The sequence below is a fragment of the Zootoca vivipara genome, chromosome 11 (assembly GCF_965207765.1).
Source record: "Zootoca vivipara chromosome 11, rZooViv2.hap1.1, whole genome shotgun sequence".
Lineage (NCBI taxonomy): Eukaryota > Metazoa > Chordata > Lepidosauria > Squamata > Lacertidae > Zootoca > Zootoca vivipara.
Window position 1 is genome coordinate 12531502 of NC_142594.1, and position 18005 is coordinate 12549506.

Below are 18005 nucleotides of genomic sequence, written 5' to 3' on the forward strand. Positions count from 1 at the left end.
GTGCATGGAAACGCTGTTTACCTTCCCGCTGCTGTTTATCTACTTGCATTGGTGTGCTTTCAAACTGCTAGGTTGGCAGGAGCTGGGACAGAGCAATGGGAGCTCACCCCGTCACGGGGATTCAAACCGCCAACCTTCTGATCAGCAGGCCCAAGAGGCTCAGTGGTTTAGACCACAGCACTACCAACTCCCTTTAATGCCATATAACTTCCCCATAAAACATGAGTGGGAGGAAAGTGGAAATTCTGGAGTAAAGTTCTGTGGGAACATCCTCATTTGACCTCAGTCTGATATTTTAATAATGGCATCTAGTGATTAACTTGTTTTGTTTTGTTTTTTTACAATCTGTTTCATCAGTTTGGAACGATTTGGAATAACCATTCACTATATACATTTGTTCTGCATCCTTTGCTTGCAGCCTGATAACCACTGTTTCAGAAGAAGTCAGGGAAATATTTATAGAGCACAATATGATTTGATTAGCAGTTGTAGATTTTAACATGATTAACTGCCCTTTCATTGTTTAACCCATTACAAGTAAATGTACACATTGTGTGTGTGTGTGTGTGTGTGTGTGTGTGTGTGTGTTTATATATCTACTGTTTGAGAACTCTAAAGGGAGGTGAAAGGGAAGAAAGAGTCACACAAACAAAAGCTAACAGAGAAGGAAAGGACATCTTTAATAGCTGTGTCATCGTTGACTTCGGGAATATAGAATATTTGTATTATTTACCCTAACACGACAGAGTCTAAATGCTTTGACAACATTAGTAAATTTAAGGGTGTCAATGATTTGGAAAATGCAGGTTAAAGACACAAACAAGTTCAAGGTTACCAGCATTAAGCAAAATAAAAATCTAAAGGTCAAGGTGACAATGATGTTGATGGAGCACCTGCCAGTTTCAGTTGAGTAGGAAGCTTGAAATGCAAATGGTCTGCAGGACAAAACATCCCTATGTTTCTTTTTCATCTTATTTGGCAACAGGGAGGAGGGGGCCAGAAAACTTGTACGCCTTGCATGGGAGCAGGGACTTCAAAAGTCCTAACACCCATTGAAATGAATGGGAACTCTACAAGTGCTCAGTTTCACGGTTATATAAGAGGCGTATTTGAAGAATATGGGTTTAATGCCCAAAATATGTTAACAATTTTTGATAAATGGACTTCTAAAAAAAATACGAAGCTCAGTTGCACATTTGAACTTTTTTTAAAAAAGCAATATTTAAAAATACTGTATTGTCAATAAGGTTGCAAAATCAATTGCTGCTCTCCAACCAGGCTTTCATCCCCCCCCCCGGCCTTAGATTTAGTATATAGACACACATTCACTTGTAAATGATGCCGCAGCCGGCAGTGTTTGTTCAAGCCAATTTGGTTTTTATTTGATCAGAATAATTTCTGAGAAGAGGAAAATCCTAATAATGAGAATCACACGAAATCATCAAGTGTCACGCAGTGTTTCTGGTGTCCTACAACTTATTTGCTGTCCACTTTCCTTCCTGGGGATGTTAATTTTCTCATTTGCCTTTTCTTTGATTTTACTTTTCACCCTGGTAGAAGATGAGAGACAATAGCAACATGTCAAAAGGTCAACAACACTGCCATCATTTAGAAATATATTTTTGGGAAATACACATATAGTTATTACAAGTTATGTATACATCTGTGTACCTGTATAATAATAATATTTGTACCCTGTCCATCTGACTGGGTTGTCCTGGCCACTCTGGGTGGATTTCCAAAAAAATATAAAAACACAGGAGGACATCATATGCTAAAAGCTTCCCTATACCAGGTTGCCTTAATGTCTCTTCTCAAATTCATATAGATGTTTATTTCCTTGACATCTGATGGGAGGGTGTTCCACAGGGAGGGCGCCACTACCGAGAAGGCCCTCTGCCTGGTTCCGTGTAACCTCACTTCTTGCAGTGAGGGAACCACCAGAAGGCCCTCGGAGATGGACTTCAGCTGAACGATGGGGGTGGAGACACTCCTTCAGGTATACTGGGCCGAGGCTGTTTAGGGCTTCAAAGGTCAGCACCAACACTTTGAATTGTGCTTGGAAACATACTGGAAGCCAATGTAGGTCTTTCAGTACCTGCGGCCGCTCCCAGACACCAATCTAGCTGCCACATTCTGGATTAGTTGCAGTTTCCGAGTCACAGTCAAAGGTAGCCTCATGAAGTGCACCGTTTGACCTTGGGCGATTCATCCTAATCTACCTCATAGGGGTGTTGTGAGGAAGGTCAAGCTGACAAATGGAATGTTGACACATTGGTTTTATATGTGTTCGTTTCAACCCTGCTACCTATCTTACCTCTCATTTCTGATGCCATCCTACATTAACTATTACATTCTGCTTGCCAGTCCTTTGGTATGACAGGGGAAACCAGTTCTTTAAACTTCTGCAAGGGACAAGCCGCTTCGCAGCCCGGCAAAACAAGAGCATGGGGTGGATCATATTTTCTGACCCGATAGTACATCTCAATGGTGAACTCACTGAAAATAAGAAATTTAGGTCATTAAGAGCATTCTGTAGCCATTTTCATAAGATGCAGCCATATATCACCCAGGCCTCACTTCCATTTCATAAGAACTGCTCTGAGAACTCTTCTGATAAGATGGGCGGACTTCTGTATTGCTAACCACGGAAGGCTCAAGACAACTTGCTGATTTTCTCGACTGAATGCAAACCATCTCGATGGGATTTACTTAAAGAAGCAAAACCAACCCTTTGTCACAAGCCGCCTGGTTGTTCGATTTATTTCATGCATATATATTTAGAAATATGTCCCACAGATATCAATGGGGTTTATTCTGAAGTAAGCCCAGGAATGTAGCCTTCAGGCAGTGCTATTATGGGTATAGTTGCTTAGAAGTAAATTTCATTCTGTTCAGTTGGGATTCTTCTCTAGTAAGTGCGTTGAGGCATAATCATACACATGTTGTCTCAGAGGTGAGTCCCAGTGGGGATTATGACCCATTAAAGGTGACTAGAACTGCACTATTATTTTGGATGTGGTTTATAAAACCCTTTCATGAAATTGGATATTTTGTGGTATTTAGTCTTGTTTTCCATGTTGCCCAGTTCTAACCTGCTGTTTCAAGTAATTATGATTTAACTGGGGTTTCTCAGCTCTGCATCAATGATCAATATTGTAGATTTGGCACAAAGTGTGACTCAACCCTTTCAACCCCTTTCTGTCTTTCAAAGTTATGCACACCTCAGACACTCAGCTATGAAATAATTTTTCAACAGCATTTTGAACAGCCGGATGTCAAGCTCAAACGCAGAGGGAACGCAACTGATTTTTGACCCATTTCAGCAGTGCAGGAATTGTGAGAAGAAATACTGTGTTTGAGAAGATGAGTGAATTTGCAAATGCTTACCCAATAAATCACTGCTAATTATTGAATATACGAGTTCATATTTACCCACTGTCTTCTTTATGTAGCTCAAAAAATAGGCAGGCGGCGTATGGAGGTAGCTGTTCTTTGAAAACATTGAGTGCTACTTGGAGAGCAACTAGTGTCATATCATGCTATAAAAGGGGGGGAAAAGAATTCATTGTAACTTTTAGGACAGAAGTGTGTGCGTGTGTGTGTACATGTGTGTATATATCAGGGGTGGCCAACTCCCAAGAGACTGCGATCTACTCACAGAGTTAAAAACTGGCAGTGATCTACTCCCCTTTTTGGGGGTTCAGGTCAAAGTTGTTGAGCTTTTTTTAGGAAGGAGGAAGGCCCCTTTTGGGGTAGTTGGATCAAAGTTGTTGAGTTTTCTCAGGGAGGAGGTAAAATATTGAGCTTCTTTAAGGGGAGCCACAGTTGTTCAGCTTCTTTGCGGGGAGCCAATGATCTACCAGTGATCTACCGCACACGTCCAGTGATCTACCAGTAGATCATGATCTACCTGTTGGACATGCCTGGTATATATGAATGTATAGAAAGAGAGTTCTTATCTCAGACTCTGCTAGTTTCAAAGATGCCATATTAGACAAAGGCCTCATTATGGTCTCTAGGACATGAGATACTGCAAAGGGATCACGCTTGCAAATAATCCAAGCAGGCACTAAAGGGAATGAAATGTGCAACAAAATGGGCATGTAAGACCTTAGGCTAGTTCCAGACAGTCAGCTAATTTAGTATTTTAACATGTAGTTTCTTCACATTTGTAGCTCTGGGGCTGCCTTCAGTATCAATGAAACCTTATGTCAATCATCTCTCTCTCTTTCTCTGTGTAATTACTTTTATTTTGCAGGAACATGAGCTGTGGTGGTGTTATGTACTGAGCTGAATCCTAGAACAATAGGATTCAGAATCAGCGGGAGCTACCCAATCCAACTCCAGGTGGAAGTGAATCCGCAACCTGATTGGCCTGCTGGAGCAGCCAATCAGGCGGCTGGCAGAAGTGAATCTGCTACCTGATTGGCCTGTAGGAGCAGCCAATCAGGCTGCAGGCAGAAGTCAATCCACAATATAATTGGCCCACAGGTGTAGCCCTGAAGTAGCCAATCACGCAAGGCCCATTGTGTAAATAATGTATATAAGCAGATGGTTTTGGGAAAAGAGCCATTCGTCTTCTCTTCTTCTCCTTGATGAATATGAGCTGAATAAAGAGCATGAACTTCACTCTCGACTCCGAGTATATTTCAGGTGGGACCCTGATTTGGGCTGGAGGGCTATGCAGTTTTCCTACCCAAATCTCTCCCCACAGCCCCCAAAAGATAATGTACAGAGTGTGGCCCAATCCAGATCAGGAGGGTAGGGCGACTCACCAAGAGCATAAGTGCTTTTCCTTCAAAGCAAAAAGTGGCACTTTTCAACCCTGTTTTAAAAAGATTTGATGTGCCTAATGTTACTTGAGTAGACAAATTGCATTTCCAAATAGACGGCTTAAAGAGGGGAGCCAAAAGGTAGCAGGAGAATGTGAGCTATAGGAGGTTTGGTCAATTTAAAATGTTCATACTTACAGCTGAATACATTAACATTTTTCTTCCATCAGTGGCCTGAGTAGCTTCTGTCATCTTATCCAAAATATCTTTCACAAGGAGACCTTAATGGTGATGGAAAAGAATACGAATGCTGGTGAAACCAAGAAGCCCTTTTTATCTTTAACCAATTGTTAAAGCAAATTGGCAAAGACATTTCTCCCCAGCTGGGGCAGAGAAGTTCTAACATTCTAGTAATACTCCCAGTTCAATTGGGACTGTTGAGGGGTATACTATATGTGTGCTAAGTTGGTCTATACACACATAGGAATGTGACTTTGGACTCAGTTACATTAAGAAAGAAAGAAAGAAAGAAAGAAAGAAAAAGAAAGAAAGAAAGAAAGAAAGAAAGAAAGAAAGTTTTAAATGTGCTATAACATTGGGACACCAGATGGAGCTGTAGAGTTGGACCCTTTGGCAATGTGACTTCCCACTATAAGCTTTATAATGCGTTTTCCTGAAACGTTTCTTTAATGAGTCTAGATCCAGCCTTTGTGTCTACACATGAGGCATGCAGCACTTGGTCTCTCTGTGTGTCCAACCTTCAATGCAGCCCTTGAACCAAGATAAGTTAGTTGCTCCTGCTTTAGATAATATGCATGTCATATAGAAAATTACAGGTAGGTAGCCATGTTGGTCTGACGCAGTCAAAATAAAAATAAAAAATCCTTCCAGTAGCACCTTAGGTAAAGGTAAAGGGGCCCCTGACCATCAGGTCCAGTCGTGTCCGACTTTGGGGTTGCGGTGCTCATCTTGCTCTATAGGCTGAGGGAGCCGGCGTTTGTCCGCAGACAGCTTCCGGGTCATGTGGCCAGCATGACAAAGCTGCTTCTGGCGAACCAGAGCAGCGCACGGAAACGCCGTTTACCTTCCCGCCGGAGCGGTCCCTATTTATCTACTTGCACTTTGATGTGCTTTCGAACTGCTAGGTGGGCAGGAGCTGGGACCAAGCAACGGGAGCTCACCCCGTTGCAGGGATTCGAACCGCCGACCTTCTGATCGGCAAGCCCTAGGCTCTGTGGTTTAACCCACAGAGCCACCTGGGTCCCTATATGACATACCTATGGCAAACTTAGTTGGTCTCTAAGGTGCTACTGGGAGGATTTTTTATTTTTATATAGAAAATTGTGGGTTTTTCTTTTTCTTACCTCCTTGTAGTTGTGATTTCATTTCTCTTTTGTGTATCCCGAACATTGCATTTATGGAAAATGCCAAAAGATTTTTCAAATTGTCCATGACTTCGTCCGTAGCCCAGCGTGGTACTGGTTGGTTATGTTTTTTCTACAGTCGAAAAGAAATAAAAGCAGGTGGTGATTCATCTATCAGCCATGCCTTTGCTCTTTCACTCTTATCTGTTCAGTTGTTTCATGGACCTTCATGTTTATATATAGGAAAACCCATTCCATGACACATTGGGGCCCACACAAAATGGCTCACAGCCGCCCAATAAAACCATATTACGACGAGTGGGGATTTGGTCTAAATAAATTTCCACAATTGTAGGATTAGAATTAGACTACATAGGTCTCCTCTCCCAGCCCCATGTCTGTGGTGGTTAAAGAAAAGAAAAAACACAGCCCCAACTGCGTTGATGAACTCAATCTGGAAGATCCCCCTTTTTTGGGGGGGGGAGAATAGGCCTCTGCCTAACTAAAGGGGTGTTTTAGCTTTGCTGAAATGTGTCTTTGGTTTCTGATAATGTCTCTTATATGGAGATAGAGAGGTGTGGGTGGGTGGGTGTAAACCATCCTTCTGCACACAGGGAAAAAGGAAAATTATAGCTCTACACAACCTTGCCCCCTAAAACCACCACTGATATGTGGTCCTACCTTGGAATGTTTCCTAGACGCAAATGTGCCCCTGAAACTGAAAATGGTTCCTCATCCTCGATGTAAACAGTAACTTGGACCACTGCAGCTTCTGCTACTATGGTTACAACAGCCTACAGCCAGCACAAATAATATTGAAAGCAGGATCGTTCATGACCTTGCCACAAGTGTGGCTTTTATCTGCCACATGCCACCTCGTCCTAAACCCCTTGGCCTTTTTTGTTGGGGCTGAATGAGTTTCATATAGGTTTACTAGGAATTACCTGAACAAGTAAAGCATCGTACGCATTCCAGAGTTTGTGACTGTTGAAATCCAGAAGATCTGTCACTTCGTATCCCAGGTTAGCTGCCATTTGACCTAGAAGTGACTGAAAGATAAAGAGCAGAAGGATTAATGAATCAGTAAGTGCAAATGCATGGTAGGGCCTGATCCTGCAGTGACTGCCGTTTTTTAATGGGGCGATGTTTTGCCCTGCCAGTTCCATAATGTGGGGGGTGCTGCAGTAGCCCCCAATCTTGGATGACAGGATTAAACGGCGGGCTTTCAGAGCTTGAAAGGAGCACAAGGGGATTGAAAGCTGTTGGCAAACAAGGCTTCAGTAGGCAACCGGCATGCTCAATGGCCCCTGAAGACAGCAGCAGAAATAAATTTGACTGCCACTGTTCTGCACCAGTCAGGTTGCAGCTTCGGAAGACCCTTCAAAGGCAGACCCATGCAATCGTCATTTCAACTGCGAGATGGGAAAGGTTTAGATTGCCTTGGAGACATAGGATATGAATGGTGGGTTTGCTGAGCTCCAGTCAACTTGATTTTGCCAATACGGACACTTCCAACCTCTTACTACTTCCAGGTGGGATGCTGTCACACGTTGGCAAATCCCCATTCAGCCAAAGCCTGTTTTATCTCTGCAATCCTCCTTTCCACAGGTGGGAACAGGTGGTCAAAGGAAATTGCTGGATGCTTTGGAAATATTGAAAGAAACAAGTGCTCCTAATTACTGGTGGTAGTGTTGCTTGGTGACACCAACCTCAGTGTTCCACATCTGTGAAATAGTACAGGCAGAGACCATTTTACGTGTGTCCGATTAATGCAGCTCTGCGTAAAAACTCATTGCTGCGGACCTCGTGGCCAGAAGAGGGAATGGAATGGGGATTGGAGTGTGGGCATAATGGGGTTTAATGAGGTGGGGCGGGCTTATGCATGCTCCAGGAATGCGCATGGGGGCCAGGAACGTAACCCCTGCAAATGGGGAGTTTCCAGTAGCATTCGTGGGCTGTCTGTGACTGGACATTTCTACATCTGTCCTGAGTTTTATTGTTCCACTTCAAAGAGGATAGGAAAGGGACAAAAGAACCCCACTCTCTTTCATTTTTGCCCCCAAAGAAAGAACAAGAGACCTCTTCATTCCCTTTTGCTAGTGAAAAGGCTGTGGGGAGTAGTAACTAACCAGGGCAGAGGGGTGGAGGGAGGGAGGAAATGGAGCGGGATGGGGCAGTGGGCATTTTGTACATGCCCCCTGAAAACATGGCAGCACCACTGCCTGCTCTGCACAGCCAACAAGGCAATCCGCCCAGACCTCTTTTATTGCCCCTTTTGGGGAAAATGATTCTCCCTTTATTTTACAAGCAGGCAGGAACATGAAAAATAAAACACTGTTCAAGGCTGCACACTGCACAGGTTGTAATTTCAGAGAGATAAGAGAGTCCCTTTGGGGACGGTTGATTCATCTCTAGTTTTAAGCAGCCCAGGGAAGTCAGTTGGACTTGCACAACTGCTAAAAAGACCTGTAAGCAAAACAATAACAAATTAATAATGAGAAAACAGGTTTATAATCGATGCCACATCAAGAAACGAAAGGCGTTTGGCTGTCATATCAGACATTTGCAGCACATTCCGAGGTATGTCTACTCAGAAGCAAGCACCATTGATTTCAGTGGGATTTACTCGCATGGATTGCAGCCATAAGACTCTCCCTTTCCATTTCTTACCATGTGACTTTTCAGTTTTTCCTGGACTGTTTTGGATCCCAAAGTTTCCTTTAGAAGTTTACCGAATTTTGGACATGCAGCGCGAACAGGATAGTACAACAACTAATAAAATGAAATGAAACATAATCAGCTAAAAGACCTCCTCATATTATCACCTGCCTGTGTATATTACATATGTCCATCCTAAATTCAGATTATTATTAATAGCCTGAGGTCCTAGTCACACATCCTGTGCTTTGTGGCAGGTGGGAAGATGCTTGAAGAGCAAGCAGTCAGAAGCATGGGATTACAACTCCCACATTTTCTGTTGCAAAAAGTTGCCTTGGTCAGGGGTGGCTTGTGCTAAAGGCTTGGTGGGTTTGCATGGCGACAGAAAGTAGATAGAAAGAAGAGCTTCCATGCTCGCTAGACTTTCAGTGCTGTCCTTTCTTCAGATGCTAGGCTGACACTCTCAGGGCTGCTGACCTCACTTCCTCCTTCTTCACCCCACCTTTGAGAGGAATTATCTTTCCTTTCTCTCTCTCCTGCAGAGATAGAAGAGCAAGCATGGTTCTTTGTACATTTACCTCAGCTGCACCTAAGAGCTGTCATAGCCAACAAATATTTCACACAGTAAACTTCCCTTCCTTATCTTCCATACTCAGAGTTTGAGTGTGACTGCAACAAGGGTCAAGTGTGCCCCTCTGAGCAGGGATTTCAATGCACAGTGCAACTTCTGCTGATGCATTTAAGCTCCGAGCGATGCCACAGACTGACTTCCCCATGCCCATGGCCTCGGTCCAAATTTAGGGCGCCCTCAGCTGGTTTTTGCAAATAGAAGCTCTAACTGTGCATCACAACTCCAAGACTTTGTCTCATCTCTATTTATCTCTCTATTTCAGTGAAATATTCACCTCTCAGGTTACCATGTTTCCATTGAACTGGGAGCGGAAAAGGTTAAAAATACCACACGTTTTCTTACCCTTTCCTCTGAAAGTGGCACAGTATGAACTGGAATTGGTTGCCAAGCGATCTCTTTGTTCCAGATTTGGTTTTTTTTAGGGGGAAAGAGACCGGCCAGATTGGCCTGAGCACTCATAATGGTTCGATCATAATCTGTACTTCGGACATAAATCTGGGGAGGAATAAAGAAAGAAAGAGTGGCTCAGGATGGCATTGCTGTTTTGATCCTAGATGGTTATTTTCCACAGGGGAAGGTATAATACTAACTTGCATACCCACACCAACCCACTTTCAGGGTTGCTGTTCTGGTGACGGCTGTCTTCTTTTTCTGTCTGTGCCCCATCTCCTAACTGGAAATCCTGTGAAAGGTCAACAGGGTGTGGTGCCTATTCCCCAAGGCAGGGTGGTTGTTGTTGATCGTCTAATTTATTCCCTGCCTTTCACCCTAAGGTGAACATAGTAGCCATGGTAGGGAGGAGAAAGGTTGGAGATGGAAAGTCACCGCGGATGCTGCTAGGCTTGTGGGGACTGCAATTATGAGTAAATTTTGAACACAAGGTGGAAATCACTACACTTCTGCTTCTATTTGCTTGTCCCAATCCGACAAGCATGGGGACGCTCATCCATAGTTTGACCCTAACATTATATTAGTATAAATGCTATTGCTGAGAAAACAGGGGGGAGTTAATTCCAATACTTGCTTCATTTCGCTTGTATTCATCACTTAAAAAGTCCTTATATCTCTCCTTTATGAATTTACCCAACTGGTATTGCTGCCGCATTCCACGCTATGGGAAAAAGAAAAAGAAAAAGTATGCATGTAAAACTCATTGATGCAATTTACCGCCCCCTCCAAGCTACTTCTGACTATTTCAAAGGATAAAGGAACACTTTGTGTATTCTAGGATCGCAGTGTTGGGTGTACATTACATCATCATGAAAAAGCTAGGCTCTGAATTTTGGCCTGTTCCTTTTCACAGCATCAGGAGAACAAGGTTAACATCTAGATTTGTCAAAATAAAAATAAAAAATCCTTCCAGTAGCACCTTAGAGACCAACTAAGTTTGTCATAGGTATGAGCTATCTGAAGAAGTGTGCATGCACACGAAAGCTCATACCTATGACAAACTTAGTTGGTCTCTAAGGCAGTGTTTCCCAACCAGTGTGCCTCCAGATGTTTTGTGACTACAACTCCCATCATCCCTAGCTAGCAAGACCAGTGGTCAGGAATGATGGGAGTTGTAGTCCCAAAACATCTGGAGGTACACTGGTTGGGAAACACTGCTCTAAGGTGCTACTGGAAGGATTTTTTATTTTTATTTTGACTGCGTCAGACCAACACTGCTACCTATCTGTATCTAGATTTGTGGCAGGTCTCCAAGACTAAAAAAAAAAAGGGACTGGACCAGATTCTGTAACAAATTATGAATGTGTGTTGATACGGCTGTAGCTCTCACATCACTGACATCATTCTAGAGCTGGGTTAAGAAAGCCTTTTAAATTCACAGTCCCAACTGCAGACTGTGATAGTGGGGGCTGCATTTTGGCAACTTCTGCAGCCTGGGAGTTGGGTGGGGGCTTATGATGGTGGCATCAGCTTGTCTTCTTCTCAACAATGTTTTGTTGCCATTCTACTTCCTGCTTGATGCACGGCCTTTCCCTTCTCGCCCACAGCAATATTTAAAGACTACCTCACGATGAAGTGTCATTATAAGGACTCAGGTTGGGGAGGGGGAGAGATAGAACCCATTCTCAATAGCAGCAAAAGGAAAGAATGTTGCAAAATTTCTAAATGCTGCAATTTACCTTAGTCTATGATTGCTCTTTGATTCTTTTTTTTTTAATAAAAAATAAATTTATATAGTTTACATTCTGTAATTTGGGTTAGTGGACCGTACATAAATTATATTATTGTTTGTGTACATTGTACTGAAATGGGCACTGATACTATTGGAGCCTGCAAACAAATAAACAAAATACGATTTCATTCCTTAGAGCAGCTATCAGACCGTTGTGAGCTGTCCATATCCTTGTGGCCAGACGTGTTCTTTGACCTCATTAGTCGGAAAAGTTGAAACTGGGTTTCTGTCGCCATGCCGGTAAACCTGGTGAAATGTTTTGAAGATTGCGTTAGTTTTCAGAGAAAATAGAACTGGATGCAATCTGTTGGAATTAAGTATTAACTGCCCTGCCGCAGCTCTAAATCTGGAGCACACGGCCCTCTCACAACATTACCCTATGCCTGTCTTCTCAGAAGCCCCAATGACTTGACTTCAGTGGGTCCTGCTTTTTAAGTAAGTGCCTATAATATTATAGCCTTCGTTATCAGAGAAATGCACTATGAAAAAGCTGCCAGAATATCTCCTAGCAGTGCTGTGCCTCTGCAATTCTGTGCAGGGTGAGAAGTTGAAGGGGATTCGCTAATACAGCTGTATTTCGATTTTAGTTTTTGTCCTTTTGAGAGGAGAACACAATGTACATAAGGAATTTCTAGAGAAGTGGTTTCTCCTGGACCATTTGAAAACGTCTGTTGGTCTTAATGGTTTTCTTGACTACTGTAGTGCTTGCAATCCACTCTGTGCTGTATAATTTTTAATTCTATTTTTAGTGCTTCTTTCATGTCTTATATCTTATTGTACTACACTTTGCATTTCATATAATTCAAACTGAAAAACAATGGAAGAAATAAAATAAGTATTCAAAATCATTATGAGGACATGTTGCAGACCACCTGAAGGAAGGGCATGGACCATAGTTCGGGAACCCCTATTCTAGAGCTAACAGACTTTGAGGGTGGGTATCTACAAAAGGAAGACTGTCAATAATACTGTTGTGTGCTGCAAAGAATAAGTGATAGTTTGCGTGGAACCTTAGTGCTGTACAGTTGGAAAAAGGAAGCAAAAAGGGAATACAACATTTTCTCATATTCAGAAAACATGCATTGCAAAATCTGCTCGCTGTTGGGCGTTAACATTCAGATGTCAAGTGAAATATTGTATGACTGAACACTTACAAGCCCATTGTGTGTTCTTCATAAAGCTGACCAGAAAAATTGAGAGTTTAAATTCAATTAGACAGTATTTTGTTCAAGCTCTGGTTTCTATATAGACATTTCATACCCTTTCCTTTAAACAATGCTATTTGTGTGTGGTGGTACTTAGAAGTACTTCTCTAGCATCATTCTTCAAAAGCACTGTGGGGGGTGGGAATAATGGAAAGATGGCAACCACAAAATATGGTTAGAAATAGGGGATGGGGGTGGGATATTCCAAGTGGTCTTTTTTAAGGGGGGGGGGAGAAAAACCACAGAAATTTTCTCATAAAAACAAACCTTCTGAAAAAAATTCTGCTCAGCATGTCAAACTGCATAAAATCATTCACAGGAACATACTTTTAGAAAGAAGAACTGCAAAGATCTACAGTGTCAAGGCCATTGTTAGCAATGAAAAGAAGACCTCACGCTTACCAATACAACATACTTCAGTTCCCTTCCTGTGATACTCGGGAGAAGTAGACCCAAGAACAGGCTGAAGAAGGCGAAGCCACAACTATTGAAACCGTGCCGCAGAAGCATCACTGACCCCGTTGCTCCTGGCAGTAATTATGAATTACCTAGTTAGTGAAGGTGGAAAGGGGGAAAGTTGTGCTTTATAAAGAGCAAACCAAGGGGTGGAGACTCTCTCTAAATTTCATCTTGGAGTTTAACTTGAAGGCTACTGATTTATGTATTTTTGTAATATAGTCAAGGACTGAGAAGGAGATGCCAAATTCTGTAGGGCTGGAGGACCACACTTTCCTGGAGGCTGTGCCCCATGGTTTATCTACAAAAGGAAGGAGACTTGGGTTTCTGCTTATGGGCAGGGAACCAAAGATAATGGGGAGATTATGTTCTTCCAGGAAGAACATAATGGCAGTTTGAAGGTAAGCCTGGACCTTTCCAATTGGCCGGAGAAGGAATAGCTGCAGGAAGCTTACTCCAACCCCTATCCATCCACAGCTCAATTTGTGTATATGCATTCATGTGATTACCGTCTTTTGCTGGCTGCCTTGAGGACCGCTTGATCCAGTGGTGGGTGGGGTGCAAATCTTCTAAATAAATAAGCAAACATAGTGGTATTGCTGCCAGGAGGGGAGAAACATCCCACTCGCCCACCACACTGGTTGTTACTCAGGGTGAAGGTATGTCAGTGATGGTGGAAACAATAACCCAAACCTATTTAGAAGATATTCCGTACAAAAATGTATAGGACAAGTAATAATATCTGCTGGAGATGTAAAGAAAAAAAGGTACAATTTTATCATATGTGGTGGACATGTAAGGTAATAAAAGCTTTCTGGGAGATGATATATTATGAAATGAAAAAGTGCTTAAAATAACTTTTGTTAAGAACGCAGAAACTTTTTTTTTTGGAGTTATAGGTACCAACGGGACCCAGGTGACGCTGTGGGTTAAACCACAGAGCCTAGGGCTTGCTGATCAGAAGGTCGGCGGTTCAAATCCCTGCAACGGGGTGAGCTCCCGTTGCTCAGTCCCAGCTCCTGCCCACCTAGCATTTTGAAAGCACATCAAAGTGCAAGTAGATAAATAGGGACTGCTCCGGCGGGAAGGTAAACGGCATTTCCGTGCGCTGCTCTGGTTCGCCAGAAGCAGCTTTGTCATGCTGGCCACATGACCCAGAAGCTGTCTGCGGACAAACGCTGGCTCCCTCGGCCTATAGAGCGAGATGAGCGCCGCAACCCCAGAGTCGGACACGACTGGACCTGATGGTCAGGGGCCCCTTCACCTTTACCTATAGGTACCGACATACCAAAGGAGCAGAGAAGACTTTAATGTATGGAACAACAGCCACCCGGATGCTACTAGCCCAGAGATGGAAAGAAGACAAAGTCCCTACCAGAAAAGAATGGCAAACTGAGCTGATGGACTATGCGGAGATGGCAAAACTGACAGGAACACTCAGAAACCAAGAGGACAAAAACTTTATAAAAGAATGGAAAAAAATTATAAGCTATTTAGGAAACCACTGTAAGCAGATGGAAACAAAAGCAGAATTTTAACTTTACGTGTAGTGTTAAAATTATTATGGATAACATGGTTTGATATAAAAATTGGAGTATGGAAGAATATGTAGTACAGTATTAAATGCTTAAAATGGGACCCCATGGTGGGGATGGGGGGGAAGTCCTGAGATTCGGAGGAATCTCCGTATGAATATACTTTACAGTTCTTTGTTTATAACTTTGTATATGGAAAAACAATAAAAATAATTAAAAAGTAGAAGAAGAAGATATTCTGCACAGATGCATAATCTCATGGCCAGTTGAAGTATTTGCATGGGCAAATAATCACGGGCATTACGGTTCCACAGCATGGTCAGTCAAGGAGGACATCAGCACAGCACAATACCATTATCTCCATAGATCAAGTGTTCATTGAGGAAGAGAATGTTAAAAAGCTGACGTACATACTATTGTAGAAACAGACCCAACATCCAATGGACCATAGTAACATTTGCCCTGAGCAGAAATTGGACATAGCCATTTCAGAGTTGAAAGTCAGAAGCTGCATTGGCTACAGAGCATCATGGGCATCCATTATGGTCAGGATGGTGCCCTTTAGCTAATACAGGGCAACCAAGAGTTGCAAGAGAGGACCCGACTGTGCCTGGTTGTTTGAGGGAAATGAAAATTATAATTCATGGCACTAAGGAAAGGGCACATTGCCATAATCATTTCCATTAATTAAGATTCCGTACACGCATGTTCAATAAATGAAAATAAGAACAAAGTGGGGGTGCTTTCACATATGATTTTAGTGATGTGTAGCTGCACCATTTTACCTCAGAAAGGCTTGGCATACAGATGCAACTATTTAACTTATTTAGTTTGTTTATCAAAGGTTTAGGATCTCGTCTGGAGGGACTCACAGCAAAGGTTTTATACAGAGGTAAATAACATGAACTGCCAACCTAGCAGTTCGAAAGCATGTCAAAGTGCAAGTAGATAAATAAGTACCTCTACAGTGGGAAGGTAAACGGTGTTTCCGTGTGCTGCTCTGGTTTGCCAGAAGCGGCTTTGTCATACTGGCCACATGATCTGGAAGCTGTACGCCGGCTCCCTCGGCCTATAGAGCGAGATGAGCACCGCAACCCCAGAGTCGGTCACGACTGGACCTGATGGTCAGGGGCCCCTTTACCTTTACCTATAGGTACCGACATACCAAAGGAGCAGAGAAGACTTTAATGTATGGAACAACAGCCACCCGGATGCTACTAGCCCAGAGATGGAAAGAAGACAAAGTCCCTACCAGAAAAGAATGGCAAACTGAGCTGATGGACTATGCGGAGATGGCAAAACTGACAGGAACACTCAGAAACCAAGAGGACAAAAACTTTATAAAAGAATGGGAAAAATTTATAAGCTATTTAGGAAACCACTGTAAGCAGATGGAAACAAAAGCAGAATTTTAACTTTCCCTGTAGTGTTAAAATTATTATGGATAACATGGTTTGATATAAAAATTGGAGTATGGAAGAATATGTAGTACAGTATTAAATGTTTTTTTTAAAAAATTAAAAATAAACTTTATTTCGGTTATACAAACACAAGGTACAATATGAAATTCATTTAACCAAAAACAAAGGCACAACATAACAAATTAGCAAAAAATCACATTCAGACAACAACAAAGAATAGCAAAAAAAGAGGGAGAAAAAGAAAAAGAAAAAAAAGGGGGGGGAAGAGCTATATATATGTAACCATATATATGCACACATATATATAGTAAGACAGAGAACATATAAACACTAATTTGAAATGTTATTCCATTTCAATAGTCTTACAATTTAACATATCAAATAATATAACTGATAATACACAATGATATAACATAACGGAAATCGACACCTATAATAATGTACCAGGTAAGATATCATATAAACTTAAGGTTTGAATTATAAATCCTAAGATAAAAAGATAAACAAGGAAAAGGGAAAAGGAAAATTATAGATTAAAAGTTGGAAATTGCCATAAGAAAAAGAAAAAACTTCCCACTGTTCATACATCGCTTTATTTTACAAATTTCCCAAATTCTTGCTTCTTTTGGATTATCCTTAAATTCCTACTGCTAATTTTTATATTTATTATTAATTTTTCCCTGTTTTTTATCTTCAATATAAGCATATCACCAGATCTATATTAAAATTCTCTTTTCTTAAATAGTCCTCTACCTGTTTCCATTCCTTAATACATTTCTGTTTGGGGATGTTCCTTATTGCTGTGGTCATTTTATCTAAATTCATGAATTCAACCAATTTCTCCTGCCACTCATATATTGTCGGCATCTTTTCACCCTTCCAATTTTTAGCTAACAATAGTCTGGCCGCTGCACTAGCATATAATAATATATTTCTCTTTCCTTCGGGAATATTTTCTGGGATCATATTCAATAAAAATATTTCTGGGTTTTTGGGGAACGTCATTTTCAACATTTTTTTCAATTTTTCATATACTCCGTTCCAAAATCCTTGAACCTTGCCACACTGCCACCAGCAGTGGTAATAATTACCAATTTTCTCTTTACATTTCCAACATTTGTTGGAATCATTTTTGTGTATTTTGGCAATTTTGGCCGGCGTTAGATGCCATCTATAAACCATTTTAAGAATATTCTCCTTAATACCTGAGCACGCCGTGAATTTCATTCATTCTTTCCAGAGTCTTTCCCATTTGTTACTAAATATAGGTCTCCCTAAGTCTTGGGCCCAACGTATCATCGTGGTTTTTACCAATTCATCCTTTAATTCCCACTCGAGAAGGTAAGCATAGAGTTTTGACATTGGTTTTCCACCATTTTCCAATAATATCTCCTGCAATTTAGATTTATTTTCGGGAAAACCAATTTTCAAATGTTTATTAAATAAGCTTTGGATCTGGCCATAATGAAGCCAGCTCATGCATTCATGTTTTAATACTTGATATGGTTTTAATCTTAATTGTTCTCCCTCTCTCTCTAGGATATCCGAATACGTCGGCCATCTACCCTGCCTGAATTTGCTGAATAGTTCAGTTGCTTCCATAGGGGAGGCCCACCAGGGCGTTTTCGGCTCCAAAATATTTTTATGTTCATACCAAATTTTTAATAAAGATCTTTTAAACACGTGGTTCGTGAATTCTTTATATCCGCCTTTCCCCCCCTCTAATAAATATTGATGCCATCCCTGAATATTATTGAACCCTTCTATGTCTAATATCT

The 18005-nt window shown here is 41.6% G+C and overlaps 1 protein-coding gene across 1 annotated transcript; it reads right to left on the reverse strand.

Annotated features, from left to right (window-relative positions):
• Nucleotides 1-1084: 1084 nt before the first annotated feature.
• On the reverse strand, nt 1085-10539 carry LOC118092147 (prostatic acid phosphatase-like). The gene is made up of 9 exons (XM_035129933.3): nt 10453-10539; nt 9771-9923; nt 8810-8911; nt 7084-7188; nt 6140-6272; nt 4974-5056; nt 3436-3542; nt 2318-2499; nt 1085-1550 (listed from the first exon to the last, which is right to left on the reverse strand). The coding sequence occupies exons 1-8, from the start codon at nt 10531-10533 to the stop codon at nt 2343-2345; spliced, it is 921 nt and encodes a 306-aa protein (XP_034985824.3). The 5' UTR covers nt 10534-10539; the 3' UTR covers nt 1085-1550; nt 2318-2342.
• Between the last annotated feature and the right edge of the window lie 7466 nt (nt 10540-18005).

What these genes read in the sequence shown, in the direction of transcription:
- LOC118092147 (XM_035129933.3), bottom strand. Translation starts at nt 10,533, where the DNA reads ATGCGGCAGCAATACCAGTTGGGTAAATTCATAAAGGAGAGATATAAG. An exon ending in AAATGTTAATGTATTCAGCT is followed by an intron (nt 3,543 to 4,973) that starts GTAAGTATGAAC and finishes CCCCTTTTATAG; the next exon opens with CATGATATGACACTAGTTGC. An exon ending in CTACATAAAGAAGACAGTGG is followed by an intron (nt 2,500 to 3,435) that starts GTAAATATGAAC and finishes TCTTATTTTCAG; the next exon opens with TGAGTTCACCATTGAGATGT.